This window comes from Lepidothrix coronata, unplaced genomic scaffold, assembly GCF_001604755.1.
Source record: "Lepidothrix coronata isolate B3197 unplaced genomic scaffold, Lepidothrix_coronata-1.0 Scaffold6, whole genome shotgun sequence".
Classification (NCBI taxonomy): domain Eukaryota; kingdom Metazoa; phylum Chordata; class Aves; order Passeriformes; family Pipridae; genus Lepidothrix; species Lepidothrix coronata.
The window spans coordinates 226,252-244,142 of NW_016690186.1; the positions used below are offsets into that span (position 1 = coordinate 226,252).

The 17,891-nt window shown below is 37.3% G+C and overlaps 1 protein-coding gene across 1 annotated transcript in view; it reads left to right on the forward strand.

Annotated features, from left to right (window-relative positions):
* LOC108505240 (transmembrane protein 68-like) overlaps positions 1-17,582 on the forward strand; it is an 18,237-nt gene extending 655 nt beyond the window's left edge. Inside the window, exons 2-7 of the mRNA XM_017831071.1 lie at positions 5,278-5,608; positions 7,096-7,260; positions 9,945-10,138; positions 14,995-15,055; positions 15,454-15,593; positions 17,478-17,582. Coding sequence (XP_017686560.1) covers positions 5,281-5,608; positions 7,096-7,260; positions 9,945-10,138; positions 14,995-15,055; positions 15,454-15,593; positions 17,478-17,582 — 993 coding nt within the window. The 5' untranslated portion in view covers positions 5,278-5,280. The remainder of the gene's footprint in view (positions 1-5,277; positions 5,609-7,095; positions 7,261-9,944; positions 10,139-14,994; positions 15,056-15,453; positions 15,594-17,477) is intronic.
* Positions 17,583-17,891: the final 309 nt, after the last annotated feature.

Here is a 17,891-nt window from a genome sequence, read left to right on the forward strand (position 1 = left end):
TATCTGAAGAGGGCCTACGAGAGAGCTGGAGATGGACTTTTTGTTTGGGTATGTGGTGACAAGGAGGAATGATTTAAACTGAAAGAGGGCAGGTTTAGGTTAGATATCTGGAAGAACTTCACTGTGAGAGTGCTGAGACACTGGACCAGGTTACCCAGAGAAGTTGTGGATGCCCCATCCCCGGCAGTGTTTAAGGCCAGGCTGAATGGGGCGTTGAGCAACCTAGTGGAAGATGTCCCTGCCCATAGCTGGAACCAGCTGATCTTTAAGGTCCCTTCCAACCCAAAACATTCTATGAGTCTATGATTTTATTATTCCAGCTTTTACCTGCCATATTTCTGGGAACTGAGCTGAGCAAGTATGCTCGGTCAGGGTAGTGCCTAATTTCCACATGCTCAATCAAACCTGAGTGGGAATTCAGTTACCCGTATTTGCTGAGGCTGTAAATGGGAAACAATACTCCAGGTTAGGTATCCTCAGTGTGTGCAAAAGGTGGAATGACTGTGAAAAGCTGGGATACTAGGCACTGTAATTGCTTGTAGTTTCTTTCCTGAGGGGATAGACCCTTCATTTTTGGGGTAGATGTACTGAAGATAGGGAAAGCTCTAGAAACATAGGAGTGTACAAGTAGGGTGGATTTATGGAGCCAAATAAAGTGGGTGTTGACAGGGTGAGATCAGCAAGAGAGTAATTTTCCATGAAACTGTCACAAAACATCCAGGAAATGTAAAACTGGAATTTCATTTACATTGAAAGGTAAGATGCAGAACTGTAACTGTTCGATGACTCTGTGAAACAGAGCAGTTGAGTTCAGTGAAAGAGTAGGAGCCTGCCACAAGAGAGCAGGTGTCAAAAAATAATCTCTAGAAGAGTCTGCAGTTACTTTACACTGATCTTCCCACTGTGCTCTGCTATACTACTGCCAGGAGCAAACTGGTGAGCATCAAGACCAAGATTATAATCCTTCAATCATTGTTGAAAGCCAGATACAAGGTTTTAATTTTGTTGTAATAGGTCTCTTGTGACAGCTTTGTTCTTCCCTGGGATTATAGTGTTGGTAAGATTATCCTTATCAACAAATGATGCTTCATCAAGAGCTCAGGATCTGAACAACTTGTAGGAGACTTGTTGAAAGGGGAGCTCCCCTTTAAATAGGGAGACAGTAGTTTAATTTCTCTCCGATATCATCTGTAATTTCTGTTATAGATAAAGCTATTACTCTGGAATTCGATGTGCTTTATAGGTGGAGCCCAAACAAATACCTCATATGTCAACGCACGTGTTGTAGAGGACAATGAAATCACTCAGAACATTAGCTCTAAGTCCATCACTAGATAAGATGAAAAAAATGTAGACAATTTAAAAAATGTTTGGTTTTTTTTCAGTAATAAAATACTATACCCACTTGTTAACCTTTTATAGGATATTCAGTATTGAAGAACATTGCAGCTGCTCCTGGCTCAGATTTGATAAAAGCATAAGAAAAATTTCTCTTTTAAAATTTGGGGCAATGAGTAACCAAAACAGTTGTGAGTAAATATGTTGCAGTAACACTCTTGCATTGTCTCCTAGTGCACGATCAAGAAGGTTTTTAGTAGTAGCCTTGCAATAGGCACTCAAATGTGGTAACTTCCTATATGGTGTTTGATAGAAAGAAAACTTCGAAACTGTGTTTGTGGTTTCAGCAAGGGACTAGAAAAATAGACAAGGGACATGGAAAAATAGAAGTCCTGTCCTGTTGTAGTCCTTTGATGTTATAGCGGCATTAAAGAGGAATGATGTGACTCACATCATATGGTCCAAAAACCAGGGTCCACGGTTCAGTGATCAAAGTTCATTCTTTCCTTATGAAATATTGGAGGTAGTGTACCACTGAACTGAGTGAGCAGGAACTGAACCATGGCTGAGCAAACAATTTCCAGAAAAAGCCATACCACTTCTAGCTTTTCCTCAATTTATCAATCATTTATTCTTTCTCCACTCTTGGATTCAACTGGAATGATGTTGAATTAGCTTGTATCCCACCCACCTAGACTAGCTGGCAGAAGGTGAACTCACTCCATGTGTACCCAACTACTTGGGGGTGTCTTTGGTCCAATCTGTACTGTTAAAATCTGTTTTGTAGCTTTTTTAAAAGTATGATTTTGCACATTGAAGTATTTTATTTTCTTTCTAAAGCTTTTTTCAGTGTCTACATTGACCTTAAAATCAGAAATAAATAAGTTAAAGTCTTCATTTATACTGTAGTCTGTGAGCAAACAAGGTTAAAGGTAGTGATCTTCCAGCCAGCAAGTGATTTTCTGTTAGATAAAAATTGGGATGGAGGAAGAGGAATCAATGGGATATTACATTGTTTACACTGATCAATGTAAACATCCTATTAATACTAGAAGAAAATTCAGAAAATGCTGAATAGTGTAGGATGTAGACTCAGTTCTTAATTGGTGGAGATTCCGACACTGATGGATACTTTTTCGTCATGTTAGTTGATGACATCATCCTTTTCATATGTGCTCCATTTAAAAGAGCCATTATTTTTTAATAAAAATTTCAAGCATCATCAGTAATATACTTGCATAATACCCGTAGGCCAACTTAAGTTTGGGCTGTTCCCAAGACTGGTTTTGCTTGTGCCAGCATTTTCACAGGCATCCTGTTAGCAGGGAGCCAAGCTGATTTGTTGGAGACCAACCTGGGGGTGAGAACATACAGCAAGGGGCTGGTGGAAGGAGCTGGCAACTTTCAAGTAGCAGCTTATACGTGGCTTAAAGTGACTCTTTGAGAAGCCCCTGTAAAACTGTATGTGCATGACACCTGCACAAGCTATGAAACCTCTACTTCCTTCAAAGAATGGCGGTGAATTTGTTTACAAGGTCTGTTTCCCACAAAATTGTAGGGTGGCATCAGTGACCTTCATCACATACCAGCTTCTCAGTTATCTTGCCAGAAGTTTATCTGGCTGCTGAGTCTGCAATTACTTGTGTTTGAGGGTTTACAAATAATCTTAAATCAGTTCCAATCCTGTGGATTATCTCTAGTCTTTCAAGTTACTAGAAGTGAATATCGGGGGCCAGAGGGAATTTCAGGTGGTTTTAAAATGAATGTTAGGTACAAGAAGGTACCTGGACTTGTTAAAGTGTTGGTAGATTGACTATATGATCTCTTGTTCACCAGTGATCCATATATCCAAATTAATCCCCATATCATATAGGGGTTATTATTGATGCACTTACTGTGGATATGGATATTTTATCTGTGATTTTAAGAAGTTTTGGTACTGGCTGTACTAATCTGTGTTCCAGATCTGAAGCCCCCATAATGATGCAAAAACTAATCACTTCCTTCACCCTCTGTTGCAGGCTGAATGAGTTATTCCAAGTACTGCTCAGTATTTTTGATTCAGTATCCTGAGATAGGCCATTAATGTGATCTTCTCCTGGGCTCTGTCAGCATAGCATGTTTTGTACACATTGAGGATTTGTAGTCCGTGCTCTTATCAGCAACTTTAAGCAATTAAAAACTTACTATAGAGTAGCACCACACCACTAGCTTTATCCTTCTTGAACACTGTCTCAGCAGAGATTTTAATGTCTGAATCATGCAGACTGTTCATTTTTTAGTTTGATGTTATTGATAAAAACTCTTTTCAGTGACAGTTTCTAGATTTTCCTATATCTTAGGCATATAAAGGATATAAACACTCATCAGGATATAAACAATTCTGTATTAATTCTTGTGACTTTCTTTTGTTTACACCATGCTGAGCATCTTTTAATACAGCATGTACTTCCTTTGAGCTCCTAGTTTACTATCCTTCCAGCTTGTGCTCTACCTGTGAAACTGTCTGGCTTACACCAAGAGATTCTCTTCTGATTCTCTCCCCCATCTCGCTGCAGGGGGAAGTGAACAAGTGGCTCTGTGGTGCTCAGCTGCCTGCTGGGGTTAAACCACAATGGTCCTTTTTGGTGTCCAATATGGAGTTTGAAGGGTTTAAGATAAGGACAGATTTCATTGGAATGTGGAAGACCAAATTTATAGCTACTGCAGCTACTCAGTCCACAGGGCTTGTCATGGGGCTTACTCGCCTTACTGAATGTTAGACTCAGGTGTTTGTGGCTGCCTTTGGCTTTTGCTGTTTTCTGTACTCCTTTTCATCCATAATTCTGAAGGGAGCTGTGCTTTACACCAGTCCACCCCTATATTCTACCCAGGGCTTCAAAGAAGGAAAGCAAAACTGGAGTTATTAGGTGCAGCAGGTTTGCTCATATAAGTGTGCAGCTGAAGACATAAAGTTAGAAAAGTCTGGGCTTGCTGTATTTTATGATCCTGGCACTGACTGTGGCAATTACGATTTGTTTCTTGTACGTACTTGTTCTGATGTTGGAGCAGAAAACTTGTTAAACAAGTAGCAGCCTGATTGAGGCAAATAAAATCTGTATTCAGTCATGGATTACTGAACTGGATTGCAATGTTTAAGTCTCTGGCTAACGCTCAAAAATCTTAAAAGCAGCCAGGGGTGCTGAAGTGCTCTTGCATTCCAGGGTAACCACTACCTGTTGTTAGGCTGACAGGGTCCACTGTAGGAACAGACTAACTTGAGAGCTCCATGTGGCAAACATATCAGTAAGGCCATGGAGCCCTCTTGGCCCTTGCTAGGGCTGGAATATTGGAAAGAAGGGTGTACTGGAATTGTTGTATGGATGAGGGGTGAAGAGCTGCTTTTCTCAGTGCTCCCAGCAATACCAAATGCTGCCCCAGGCACTTACAGGCCTTGTGAAGGAGCCACAACTGCCCTGGTTTTGCTTGCTGGCCTTTCAGCTGCTCACTCTGCTGTTTGATCTCCTTACTGCCAAAAGGGGAGGGAGCAGAAGCCTAGGCTGTACCCTCTGCAGAGGATGGGGAGAGCCTGCACCTCTGGCAGCAGTCTTGGCTAACACTGCTGAAAATACTTACCACTTACCCTCTTCTGAGATTCTAAAATATAAGCTACACTTACACAGAGAAATAATCTGATCAGCCATGTTGTAGGGATCCTGAGGCTTCTTTGGACTCCAGCCCTTCTCCTTTTAGCCCCTATTGTCTAGATGTATAAAAAGGATCCATAAACACATATAGGAATCTCATAGCCAGCAGCTATCTTAGCATGACAGAGACAAAATGTTTGAACCTGTGCTATGCCAAAATAGGCATCAGGTGTATCTACAGAAAGCTTTTTGCCTAAATTGAGAAACTTCCATGATTAGAAACTACAGCTGAGTTTTTTCCTTCTCCATGCAGGACATGATAGGTGGAAAAGAATTCTGCACTTCAGGACCGATACCAATGACCGACCTCAGCTGCCTTGTCTACGGACTGGAAGAATGGACTGTTGTGGAGTTCCTGAAGCAATACCTTTTTCATTTGATAATTGCCTCACTCACAATTAGTGCAATATTAGTTTTTTTTATAGTTCCTTTAACAATTGGCTTTTTCATTTACCTTTCTAATATTTCACTTTTAATATATCAGAGGAACAGTGAGTTAGAAGCAGATCCCTTGAGTGATGTTTGGGACAGAGCAAGGAAAACCATAGCAAGCTTTTGGGATATATATGCAAGAATATGGCATGGTAAGTATGACATGACTTGTCTGAAGCTTTGAATTACAGTAAGTAGTAAATACACAGTAGTTTTAATTTTAATTTTTTCTTCCAAATGGATGCAAATAAATTACATTTATTGTACTTTGTATGGCATCTAACCCAAAAGTTTCTGTCTCGAAGACTGATTGCAATATAGAATAAGCAGAATGAAAGGGAGAAATTAATTAATATGGGGTAAATTTCTCTTAAGTGGATAAGCAGGTGCATTTCTCTGTATATGGTATCAGAGTGAAGTGCAGTGTTGATGTTAGTTCTAGTTGGAAATGTAATTACTGTATTTTTAGTTGGTAAAAACTACTTTGTGTTGTGACAATTAAAAATAATTTTAAGAGCTATATGGATGAAGAAGTAATTAGATATCACATCTAAGTTTGTACTGTGGCAGAATTTAAAAACTAACCTGACTTTACAGTTTCATTACACTCAACCTTCAGATACTTTCAACACACCCCACTCCGTAGGAAAATCCTCAGCAGCCTGCTAGGCTCTTGTTCTTTCCACAGACGTGGTTTAAGACTATCACAAGGTAACTTTACCATTCTAAGGATGAAGACTAATAGCTGTTATCTATGTTGCTATCCTGCTATGCTTTCCCCTTAATCTTTGAACATCCTGCATATAAAAATTTCTTCACTTCTTCCTAGGTCTCTGCCTGCTCCAATCCCATCCAAACAACTCATGACAGGAGCTGTAGCAGGGATGGCGATGAAGGCAGACAAGATGGAACACAGCTCTTAGCTGGCAGAAGCTATGGCTTTCCCACATCTTTGTATACATTAGCCTTCTAATCTGGCTCCACCTAAAACCTAACTCAAATGTAGGAAGAGCCAGGACAAGGATTCATAGAAGTCCATGTCTGTGAGGAAATTCCCTCCCACTGTGAAGTGAATACATTTCACTCTCGTGTAGAGAACCTCTCTTTGGAATTCTTACAGATTGTGGTTTTAATTTAAACATCTCACCATTCTCAAAAATAGAAACATTTTATTATGTAAAATCCCAAACTCTTCATTCTGCCTGATACAGAATGGAAATTCATACTTTTGTATTTCAGGAAAGCATCCAGATTGTTTGCCTCTAATTCTGCAAATGAATTGTTTTCACACCAGTTAGTAATTTTTAAAAAATTATTATTATTGTACTATGTACTGAGAAAAGTTCCTAATGGGAAATAATTATTTAGTTCCCTCACTGGGGCAAATGTCAGGTTCAGGTCTCATCTAGTGATTAAACTGACCAATAAATCAGTCCAGTGATAAGCTATGTTGTTTGAGGGACTTTATTTTTGCTATTGACCAAAAGTTCCATCCAGAACCTAATTATTTTAAATGCTACTGCAGAGACTTTCACAACTCTCTGGAAGTCATTTAACAAAGGACAGTAAATGGTTTTCTTTAAACTGCCAGATGATTAACAGATATCATTGTCAGTGTATTATTTTCCATTCCAAACAGGTTATGAGCTTCATGGTGTGGAAAACCTACCAGAAGGACCAGGCATTCTTGTGTATTACCATGGAGCTATTCCTATAGACTACCTTTACTTTTTGTCGAGGCTGTTTCTCTGGAAGAAAAGACTTTGTCTGTCAGTAGCTGATCATTTTGTCTTTCGTTTACCAGGTAAAAACATGTTCCCTTGTATTTAAGCATTCTGGATTCACCCAACCTCTTGCTAGTTTTGGTGAACTTGACATTTTAAACACTTTACTACGCTTTAAAGAGAGCTTTCAAACTAAAAGACTGCTTTTAGACTTTTAAACAAGAAGTTGGTAGATGTAACAGGACAAACAGGTAGAATGTCCTGTCATTTCAGTGAAAACATTGGTAAACCCTCCAGAGCCAACGAATAGATTTAAATTCTTTTTGAGATGTAATGTTATGCCTCAGTAGAAAGTGCTGGATAAGACTCTATTATTGATCTAGTGCTGAGTGGTCAGCAGTGGGCTATGAGTGCAGAAGAGCTCAGGGAATGGTAGGATATCAGTTACCTACTTGCCCTCTACATTGGGTAGGCATTGCAGTGGAGTATGACTTTGTTGAAGATTTTACTGTTGAAGAGAGCTCTGTAATACTGGCCACCACAATATATTCAACACACTGTACACTGAGAAAGAAAGAAAGAAAAATTCCATCATGAAAGGGACAAGATACAGAGAAACAAAAAAATGTCAATTTTATAAAAACAAAGCATAAAGAAGAGCATCCCAAAGGAATATCCGGGAGATTATTTCAAGGAACCTTTATACTACTTATATTAAAAACTATTATAATAATAAAGAGTAAAGGACGCTATTTAGAAGTAGAAGGATACTCTTCAGAAAAGGAAGTTTTGTCCAAACACTGAAAACAAGTAGTATGAAGTAAGTTTGATGTGAAAACCATGTTCAGGTACCCCTAGAAAGATGACAAGAATTTTTTACAAGCACATTTAGTAGGTACTGTGTGGTACTAAGCACATCAGAAGTATGAAGTTGTCAAGAGATGACTGGCTTTTTACAGTACCCACAAAAGAAGAGAAAGCTTAGCAAAATGTTGCAACAGAGACTCTTTTTAAGGGATAAATAAGAGGGCGCTGTTTCAAATTGAAGTGTCCGTAGCACAGATTTTTATTAAAAATGTATAGTACACCATTGTCAGGACTCAGTAATACACTTAGCTGTGCAGTTTGTGGACTATTGGTGTCTGCATAACATATTGTTTGAATTATGTTCATGCTAGAGGAACAGAAGGTGCCAAATATGGTGTCAACCTATAAAAAGGCTACAAAAAGGCATTTGGTAAAAAAGACCACAAATAATTGAGATCAGACCTCTCCATTGCATTAGTAGAAAATGTGGCTAAAAGTAATAGCCTGAGCATAATTTCTCCCTAATGTGCTCTACCATATTTACTTGCTTTTTGCAAAGAAATGTTATACTTCACGGATTGGTTCTTTAAAGAATGCTCATGAACATATGCTGAACCTCAGTTCAATTTATTTATAGGATTAATCACAGTTACAGGAGAATTCTTCTTGTGAATTAATAACATCTCAGAGTAGCTGCAAAGTAATAAAGTTACAAAAAAAGAACAATGATGATCAGAGGCCTGGCATGGCTTCCTTTGAAGAGACAGTACATAAGACAGAAGTCTTGAATGACTGAGGGATACAAAATTCTGTGTGATCTGGAAAAGGGGAATAAGAAGTGAAAAAATGTTTATATGATACATTGTAATTCCTAACAGTCAAAAAAGTTTTAAAGCCAAGCAAACGAAGTACCTCTTCACTTAATAAGGATACAGCATTCCTGACTGTAGGATAAAATCAAAATATATATCTGAGTTCACAAAGGGCTTAAACAAAGTCAGCATCTGTCTTTGACAGAAAGATCTATCAAACATGGTACCTTGAATGAGACTAAATTAAATTATAAGATTCAGCACTGTGTTTTCCATTGTCTTCCAAAGTTTCTGTTGCAGACCTTTGTCAAAGTTGTACTGCTAAGCACCAGTTCTGGCAGTCCACATTGCTTATGTTTATTATAAAAAAAATTCTTCGCAAATTATGCTGTTCAAACAGTGAATTTGCAGATTGAGGAAATGCTTGTTTGTGGAAAGTTGGATGGGAATTCCAAACCAATATATTTAAAATGTGAATATAATATAAGAAAGCATAGAATGCTTCCATCTTTAGAAATCTCAGTTATGGAAACAGAGGAAGGAGATTGACTGAAATGTTCATGTGGTGCTGAAATTGCCCCACTGACTTCTGTCATTCATGCATCTTAAGTCTTACAGCAGTCCAAGTTGATCCACATAGTTTGCAATTTAACCACAAAATACACAATTTAACAACTCGAAAAATGTTAAACATCACATTTTCTTTTAAAATAAATAGATGCTTCTCAAGTATTTATTTTTGCAGTAATCTTTATTGTACTGATTTTTTCCCCTGTATTGAAGTATATAAAAAGAAGGAAAGAGGAATAGACACTTGTTTTCAGATTTCTAGCTATGATGCACAAGTTTTGCTTGCATAGCGGGTGTTTTGATAAGTATAGAAAATAGCATGTGGAAACATTAGTCTATTGAGATGCTCCTGATAAGATGGTTCATCTTCATAACATTTGGGCAAAAATATTTTCATGTCTTTGTCATTTTGCCAGTATTTCCTCTGTAAGTGTCTTATGTCCTTCATAAAAATTTGTCTTAGTCTAAATATATGTCTAATAGATTTTCATTTAGCTGTAATCTGGTTCCTACATGCAAGCAGTGTTTGTGATATACTGTTATAATAATATGCATTTGCTACTTATTTATTGCAGGACTTAAATTATTATTGAGAGTGACAGGTGTTATGCCAGGCACAAGGGAGGAGTGTCTCCTTGCACTCAAGAATGGATACTTGGTGTCCATCTCACCAGGTGGAGTTAGAGAAGCACTATTCAGTGATGAAAGTTACCAACTCATGTGGGGAAATAGAAAAGGTTTTGCTCGGGTTGCTCTAGATGCAAAAGTGGTGAGTATTATTATTATTATTATTATTATTACTACCACTAACAATCCCAGTTTATACCTTTTGCATACGTGCTTCATTATAAAAGGCAGCTTAGGGGTATTTGTTGGAAAATTTTCCAGGCAAAAAACATGGTTCAGAAGTAAAGATTTCTTTACCTTTTCACATCACTTTACTCAAGCACATTAATCCATAAGGAGCAAGGATTTTGTGGAACCATTGAACTTTTTCTTGACTGTTGCAAAGCATCCATCTCTGCAGTTCCATGTCTGCAGTTCCATCATGCAGGTATCCAGCGTCTCATCTTGGCTGTACTTCAGAAATCTTCATTGTGGTCCTTCTCCAGATTGTCCTAAGGTTTCATTCTTTTTTTCTCATCCTACTTACATCTTAATTGCTTCTATATACCCAGACATTTTCTTATGGCTCTTTAATGTATTATCTTTATCTTTCTTCTCATTTATTCTGGGAGGATCTAGGATTTTGTCCTTTCCCTTACTTTTCTTCATGTTTGTGAAAGATAGCATCAACTAACCCAAGGTATGTCTACATCAATGTCTGAGTTTGACTCATGTGGGCACTTTTGAAGCAGTTTTTTCATCTCACTCACCATTCTGTCATTCACATTAAGGAACATTAAGGAACCTGAGCTGCATTTCATTTGGCTGAAAATAAACCAGGAGTGGGACCTAATACTCTCCAGTTGCAAATGAGCATTCAGTCAGTGGTACCAAAGAAGAATTAGTTCTACATGAAAACAGAACACTGAAATGTGTTCAGTGTTGATGTCAGGTCCTCAGCATCCTCTAGAGGTGTGCTTCTATTGGTTTGCACTCCACCAATATACACATGGCCAGTGTTTCAGTTACAGTTTCCATATGGATAATAATCTCCAAATACAACCTTCTACCAGTAGCTCTGACTTCTTCTGTCTAAATCCACCTGTTAGCCTGTATCTCATAGGAAGTTATTTTATTTGGGTCGGCATACAGCTGAATGAGCAGCAACCCTGTCTTTTTCCTAACTGCCACTTCTCATCCCCATCACCACTAGATACAAGTTTTCTGCCTTAATTGAGACTTAACATACCTGACGCTTTTTGTGTCTGACAATACTGGTGCAAATCCAGGTTTCATCTGTTCTGCCATGAGCTTTCTGCTGCTTTCTCATGAATTGCACAACCATCAATTTTACTTCACATTCTTATAAATATCTCATCAATTACAGTGCTCTTTGACCTTCCACTTAAACTTTTCTGTCTATATAAGAGAAGCTGTAAAGGGAGTTGAGTTCTTCCCATGAAATTTGAATTTCTTACCATTCCTTTCAGATTTTTGTGCAATTATATCTCTTTCTCACCCCATCCGATCTGTTGCTTCTTAAGCTTTGTTTTGGTCTCCTGTGCTATAGCTCCTACTGCAAAGTACCTGGAGTTGCAAAATTCATGCTTCAGGTTAATATTTCTTCAAAACTCTATCTCTGAATTTTTGTGGGGATATAACTAAACACTAGAATTAACTTAGGGGCACTTACCCAGTGGATAAAGTAATTTTAGGCTGGGAGACCTATTTCTACGTCAATGTCTCACTATGTGGCCTTTTAAAAAGTCATGTTTGATGTGATTCTGTTCCCTTTCCTGTCCTTTTTCTCAAAAGCGTGGGCTGGTAAATGTTCCATACTTTATATATTGTGTGGGCCCGTATAGCACTGCTACTAGGAAAATACCAGATTGTGAATAGGATAAACTTAGTCCATTCATATGAACATTTTGAATTCCCTTATAATATTCTTATGTATTAAGTGAATAATATACTCAAACAGTCAGAAAGAGGTGTCACTTTAACAACTTGAGTGATTTCTAGTGATTTTACTTTCATATCTGATTTTCAAGCTACTTCAAATATTTGAACAATCTATTGCCAAATGTTTTCCCTTCACCTGCAACCTTACAGTAATACAGTGTAAAAGGTTGTGGGTTTTTTTAAATAAAAATTGAATTAAAAAACTCTGAGTGCCCTTACATAGACTGCCACCCTGATCAAAACACATCACAAAAATCCTTGCTAGTAATCCTCTTAATTCTACCAGTTTTACATAACTTAGAAGCACATGGAAATAGCTGAACAGTAGTACCTAAAATTGTTAGCACCTTCTATTGACAAAATCTGTGGGTTTTTAAAAAAATTTTATTTAATGAATTGGGTATTCATTGAGGATAAGATTCTTTCAGTGTGAAATGATCCTGTGGTCATTTGCATAATGTTTGGTAATATATAGGACTGTTAGCAGGAGGGTAGAGAGAATTTTATCCTTCGACAACTACTATCCTGAGCTTACTTTTACAGTGCTGTGAACTCTTGTATTACTTATTATTGTACTCCTTCAGTTTGGGCTTTTTTTAATGATCAGAAGGTTTGAGTGGATCCCTGTGTGGTGGGTATCGTTGTAATTAGCTTGCATCTTTGATATTTCTCTGGAAATATGTGATTGGACACACGTTAGGTAACTAAACACTTAAAAAAAAAAGTACTGTGCGTTTAACAGTAGAGGAGGCAATATTAAAGTAGCAACTGGATCCCATCTTTTGACAAATTTTAAAATGGATTGTTTGTTTGTTCTTGCTTCATCCTTTTCAATACTGACCAGAATAGTCTTGTACGTTGACCAAAGACCGGGTATTGACTCATCTAACTATTAGAACTTTTTCTATAATGTAGCAATTCGTATATATTTTGCTAATACTTGCTTGGATCCTGAATGAAGGCAAAATAGAATTATAAGGGCCTTTTTTGAATTTATTCTACATACAGTGTAGCCATCAACCAAAGAACCACACACACTTTATTCAAAATGACTACGTTGTGGTTAACAACCTGCCACAGATGACTTGAATGGGGATTTCAAAACCAACTTTATATATGAGTAGACATTCCCACTCTTCATACAATATTAAGGAAGTTCAATAGTTCTTTCATTGAAAAAGTTGAAGAAAAGCAAACAATGAAGGTAGGTTCAGCCTCAGTCCTTGCCTAAAGGTTTCCACATTGTTTCCACTTCATCTTGTGCAATTACTCTGCTTAAGGAGTCAGAGAAGGAGAGTGTTACTATTTAATGTTATGACTCAAAGTGCCTCTGGGACATATATTTGTCTCCATCAAATTTATCTATGCCAGGGGCATGACCTTCAGAAATACCCTTACCTTCAGAAATACCTCTGCCTATGGCTTGGTTTGACAGGTTAATGGGGAGGGTTGATCGTTTCTGAAGATCCCTGAATTTTATCTGTGTCAAAAAATTGGTTCCATTCTATTTCGGTAAAAGATAAACAGAGACTATGGTTTATAAAATTCTCATGTATGTGCAAGGGGTTTGGACTACTTGATCTCCAGAGGTCCATTCTAGCCCCAGCTATACTGTGATTCTGTGATTTTCAAGCTGACTGGTTGTGATCCAGCTCAATTCCAGCACGGCAAATATAAATCCGTGGGTTACTGCAGATCTGACTGTGCTGCTTTACAAATGTAAGATTTTATATGTGTACCTGTTTTTTCCAGCTTAGGGATTGAAGGTTGCTGCCTACTCTGTACCTCAATGGCTGATCATTGTATGAGAATAGCCTTTGTAGCTGCCAGATTTCTTTATAGCCTAAGATGTATTTCTCTTGCACTATTTCTAAAATTTAAAGTGTTTTGTCTGTATGACAGAGGGTTGCAAGCATTTTACGTGTTAGACATACAGTATTCAATCAATAGCTGAAGCCAACTGTGGTATTTTTAGTATCCAGTACTTATGTGTTTTTAAAAGATATTACTGGTTATTTTTAAGGGGTTATATCTAATAATTTGCCTTAATTTCTCATTCTGAAGGGTTTACCATAAAAACTTTATGTGTGTTTGATATTTTTGTTATCTGTCAGGGTTTTTTTTTTCCTTTTAGTGGTTTCCAACACTTTGAGTTACTTGTTAGGCTCTACTTAGGTGGTTTTCTTGCTCGTTTTTCTCTTGTCCTATGGTTTTCTGTTCTCTGGTAATGATTCTTAACAGCATAAAAGTCTTCTTTCATTACCTTATGGACAAGTAATTCCAACAACATGCTCAAAATATGTTTTAAAAAAAGGAAAGAGGACAATAGTGGCCAAAAAAATCATTGCATATATGGATACAATCACTGTCAGTTTGTCTTCAAATTGTGAAATCTTACCTCAGGCTGTAAGACGTGACTGTTTCAAGTGCAGTTATCTCAAGTGTGTTTCTTTTTAGTCACAGTAATGAAATGAACTTGTTCTGTAACTGCCTAAGTATCCACCTTCCAGCAGGTGTGTAGTCCAGGTCAGTGAGGACATACAATTGCCTTATTTGTCTAAGGGATCTGCAGAAATATTTTCCAGTGAAATATTATCCAAACGTGACTGCTTCAGTGAGACCCTTCTTTGAGAAGCAGATGAGCCAACCATGAATGTCTGTTGCTTTCTGCTAGACTTCACAAACTGAATACTCTCCTATTCACCACTTGTGATGAAACCTTTAGACAAGGAAACAGCAAAACTTCATTTATGTTCCAGTCATTGGTACTCCAATAAATATATAACATAAAAGTTATATAAACCCTAATACAATGTCAGTAATTTTCCTTACAGATAGTGGCTTTAAAACAGATATTTGTGGGAGCTAAGAAATTGAATTTTATTTCTATTCTTGAGTTTATTTTTTATATCAAGATTTCTTGTTTGCTACTTAACTGACTGATAATTATCTTCTGTATTCAAGTGATTTTCTTAGCTGCATTAACAGGCACTAAAACATAAATTCAAACCTGGTATAACATTTCCACTGTTTTGTTTTTTCTTTGTGATCCCTTAGCCCATCATTCCAATGTATACTCAAAATGTCCGTGAAGGCTATAGGACATTTAAAGAAAGAAGTAAGAAGTTAAAAATATATTTTAAGTATTTGGAATGCTTTTCCCACTTTTCTCTCAGATTTCTCTCGCTTTTTTCTTAGATTTTGCTTTTCAGACTTCTTCTTACTTTGCATTTTCTAACACAGTTGCTATGGGTTAGAGGTATCTCAGATATGGAAATAGCTTGTGCATAACTGGTTTGTGCTGTGTGATTTGATTCTTTAATTCAGTCTTATTTCAGTGATCTATTAGGTCTATTGAGCTTTATTTTGGTGGACAGTTACCTCAATCCTGTAACAACTTCTTGACTGTCAGATAGTATGCATTTTTAATAAGTCTTCGACATTAATCAGATTTCAAGTTTGGATTGTGTTTTCTGTGGCTGTAATCTCACTTTTTCCTCCCTTAAACTATTTCAGGATTTTTTAGACAGTTATATGAAAGTACTCGATTGCCTTTTATTCCTCCATATGGAGGACTTCCAGTCAAATTTCGCACGTACATTGGGAAGCCAATCCCTTACGATCCGAATATAACTACAGAGGAATTAGTTGAAAAGGTAAGTTATTTCTCCTTGCAAAACTGAGCTATGTACTTTGCCTTCTCTTATATATGTACTTGAATCTAGGTTTTTTTCATGCTTCAATAAAGACAAATATACTTGTTAAAGCTATGGGCAGTTGAGGTCCGTGATTATTTAATGTAGGGATACGTACAAGTAAGTGTTGACATAGTAAGAGTTGATTGGGATTCCCTCATCCTTTCAGAATGTGTGAACTCTGTCTTCTTGGCATATTAACTTTGTTTCTCCCATGCCTTTGTTAACTTTGATAACTGAAATTATGTAAACTATGTTTTAAGTGCAGTTTTCAGTAACCATGAAAATAAATTTCATAAATAACAAATAACTTTGAGCATCTTCTCTAAATAGCATAGGGCTCTAGAAAGAAAGTTCCACAAGAGCTTCAGTCTCATTGTCAAAAGAAAAATGTTAAAAAAATGAGTTGCATCCAAAATATAAAAATATTTTGAGAACCTATAGCTTGGTGAAATCAGTGGTGCCCAGGAGCATAAAAGCATTTGTAGATCCAGAGTTTAGGCATTTTTCAAAATATTAAGCTAAACAGAAAACACAGTTTTTTAAAATTTGTCATGGAAGGTGAAGGGAGGGCTTTGTGCAAAAACATAAACAAATCTATAAGCTAGGAGCACATGGATCAAAACACTTGTTATGAATCACTGATGAAAAAACACCTTGCTGCTCCCAAAAAGGTGCAAGAATGCCAGCTTTCCTTTCCTTTTTTTTTCCATTTTTTTTCTTTTCTTTTTCTTTTTTCCTTTTTTCAAGGGTCTGCTGCAGATTCTGGGCTTCACAAAAGTGAAACCAGAAAGACAGGTTTGGTCTGTTACAAGGGAACTGCCCCAGTAAGCTGTGGAGTTTGGTCTTAGCATATTTAGGAGGCTGGAAGCAATATGACTGCCCTTACTGTTATTTATATTCTTGTATTTTGGGGGAACAGTATTTTGTGTACCTGCAAAACTGAAATTGAAATTTCCCATGATGCTGATTTCCTTTGTTAAAGTCAAGGTTTTGGCCACCCACTTTGACCACCACTCACTTCAGTAGGAGTACAGTTAGGTCTTCTGTGGCTTGTATTACTTAAAGAAAAAAGCAGGTTAATGGGCGTTTGAGGTGAGCAGTGCCCAGCTGACCTCTGTCAGATCCTGCCCTGGAAAGGAATTAGGACGTGAACCTGTCAGGAAAGGTTCAGCTACTCTTTTCTTATATTCACAGTGATATTCTACCATGACTCTGGGGTAGATCAGTGGAGTAGATCAGTACCCTTATTTCAAACTTAAATATATAAAGAATACCAAAAGGAGATAATTTCTTATTTCTTTTAGAAATACAGAATATTGTATGCATTCTCTTCCTGAACTTGCATTTGAATCTCATGTAGAGAATATTATGAATTCTCTTATTATATGCCTGCTGTATATGATCCAGTTACGGAGGAATTCATGTTGGGAAGGACAGACAGAGGTTCCCACTCCAAATTCCTAGTACCAGTAAGGTCAGCTATGGGATCAGATGAGGTTAGTCAGGCTTTGTCCAGCATTTTTGATGAAAACCTTCAGGGATGGAGATTGCACAAACTTAATGTTTGTATGTGTTAAAGGCAACTTTGACTTAATAATGCCCAGCTTTACTAAATCTCAATAATTTGAGCCTATCCAAACTGCAATCAATGTTTTTGTTCCTTTCCTTCCAAGAAAAGTGTCAGTAGGACAACTAGCTAATATAAAAGACATTTTTTTTTTCTTAGACTGGATCTTATGAGTGAATTTCCCAGTGCCTCTTGAACTTCTGAGAAGTCAGGGGTTATACTATTCTTCCATGCATGAGCAGGTCTGTAAAGGCAAATTTCTCTTCTCTTTTCAGACAAAGACTGCTGTCCAGGCTCTCATAAGAAAGCACCAAACACTTCCAGGCAACATATGGAAGGCTTTACTGGAGCGATTTGATAAACGTCGTAAAAGCGATTAGAATGCTTATGTTTATTTTGTTGTTTTTACAGCATACAGTAAAAAAAAAATGTCCTACAGCACTGGTGACTAATAGTTGGTGTTCAACCAGTTTAATTTACAAGTTTCTACAGATTTGGCAGAAGAAAACAGTTAACCTCTCGAGAATATCCTGAACTCAGAAAGACTAAAGAAGATGACTTATGTGTAATAGCAATGCAACAGCTAAATTCCCCAAAAGGAAATCATGTAGCCAGGATTTTCTTGGTTCCTAAAACAAGTACATACTTACTCGGAGAGCCTTAGCAGTTTTGTGTAGATCTGTGGTTTT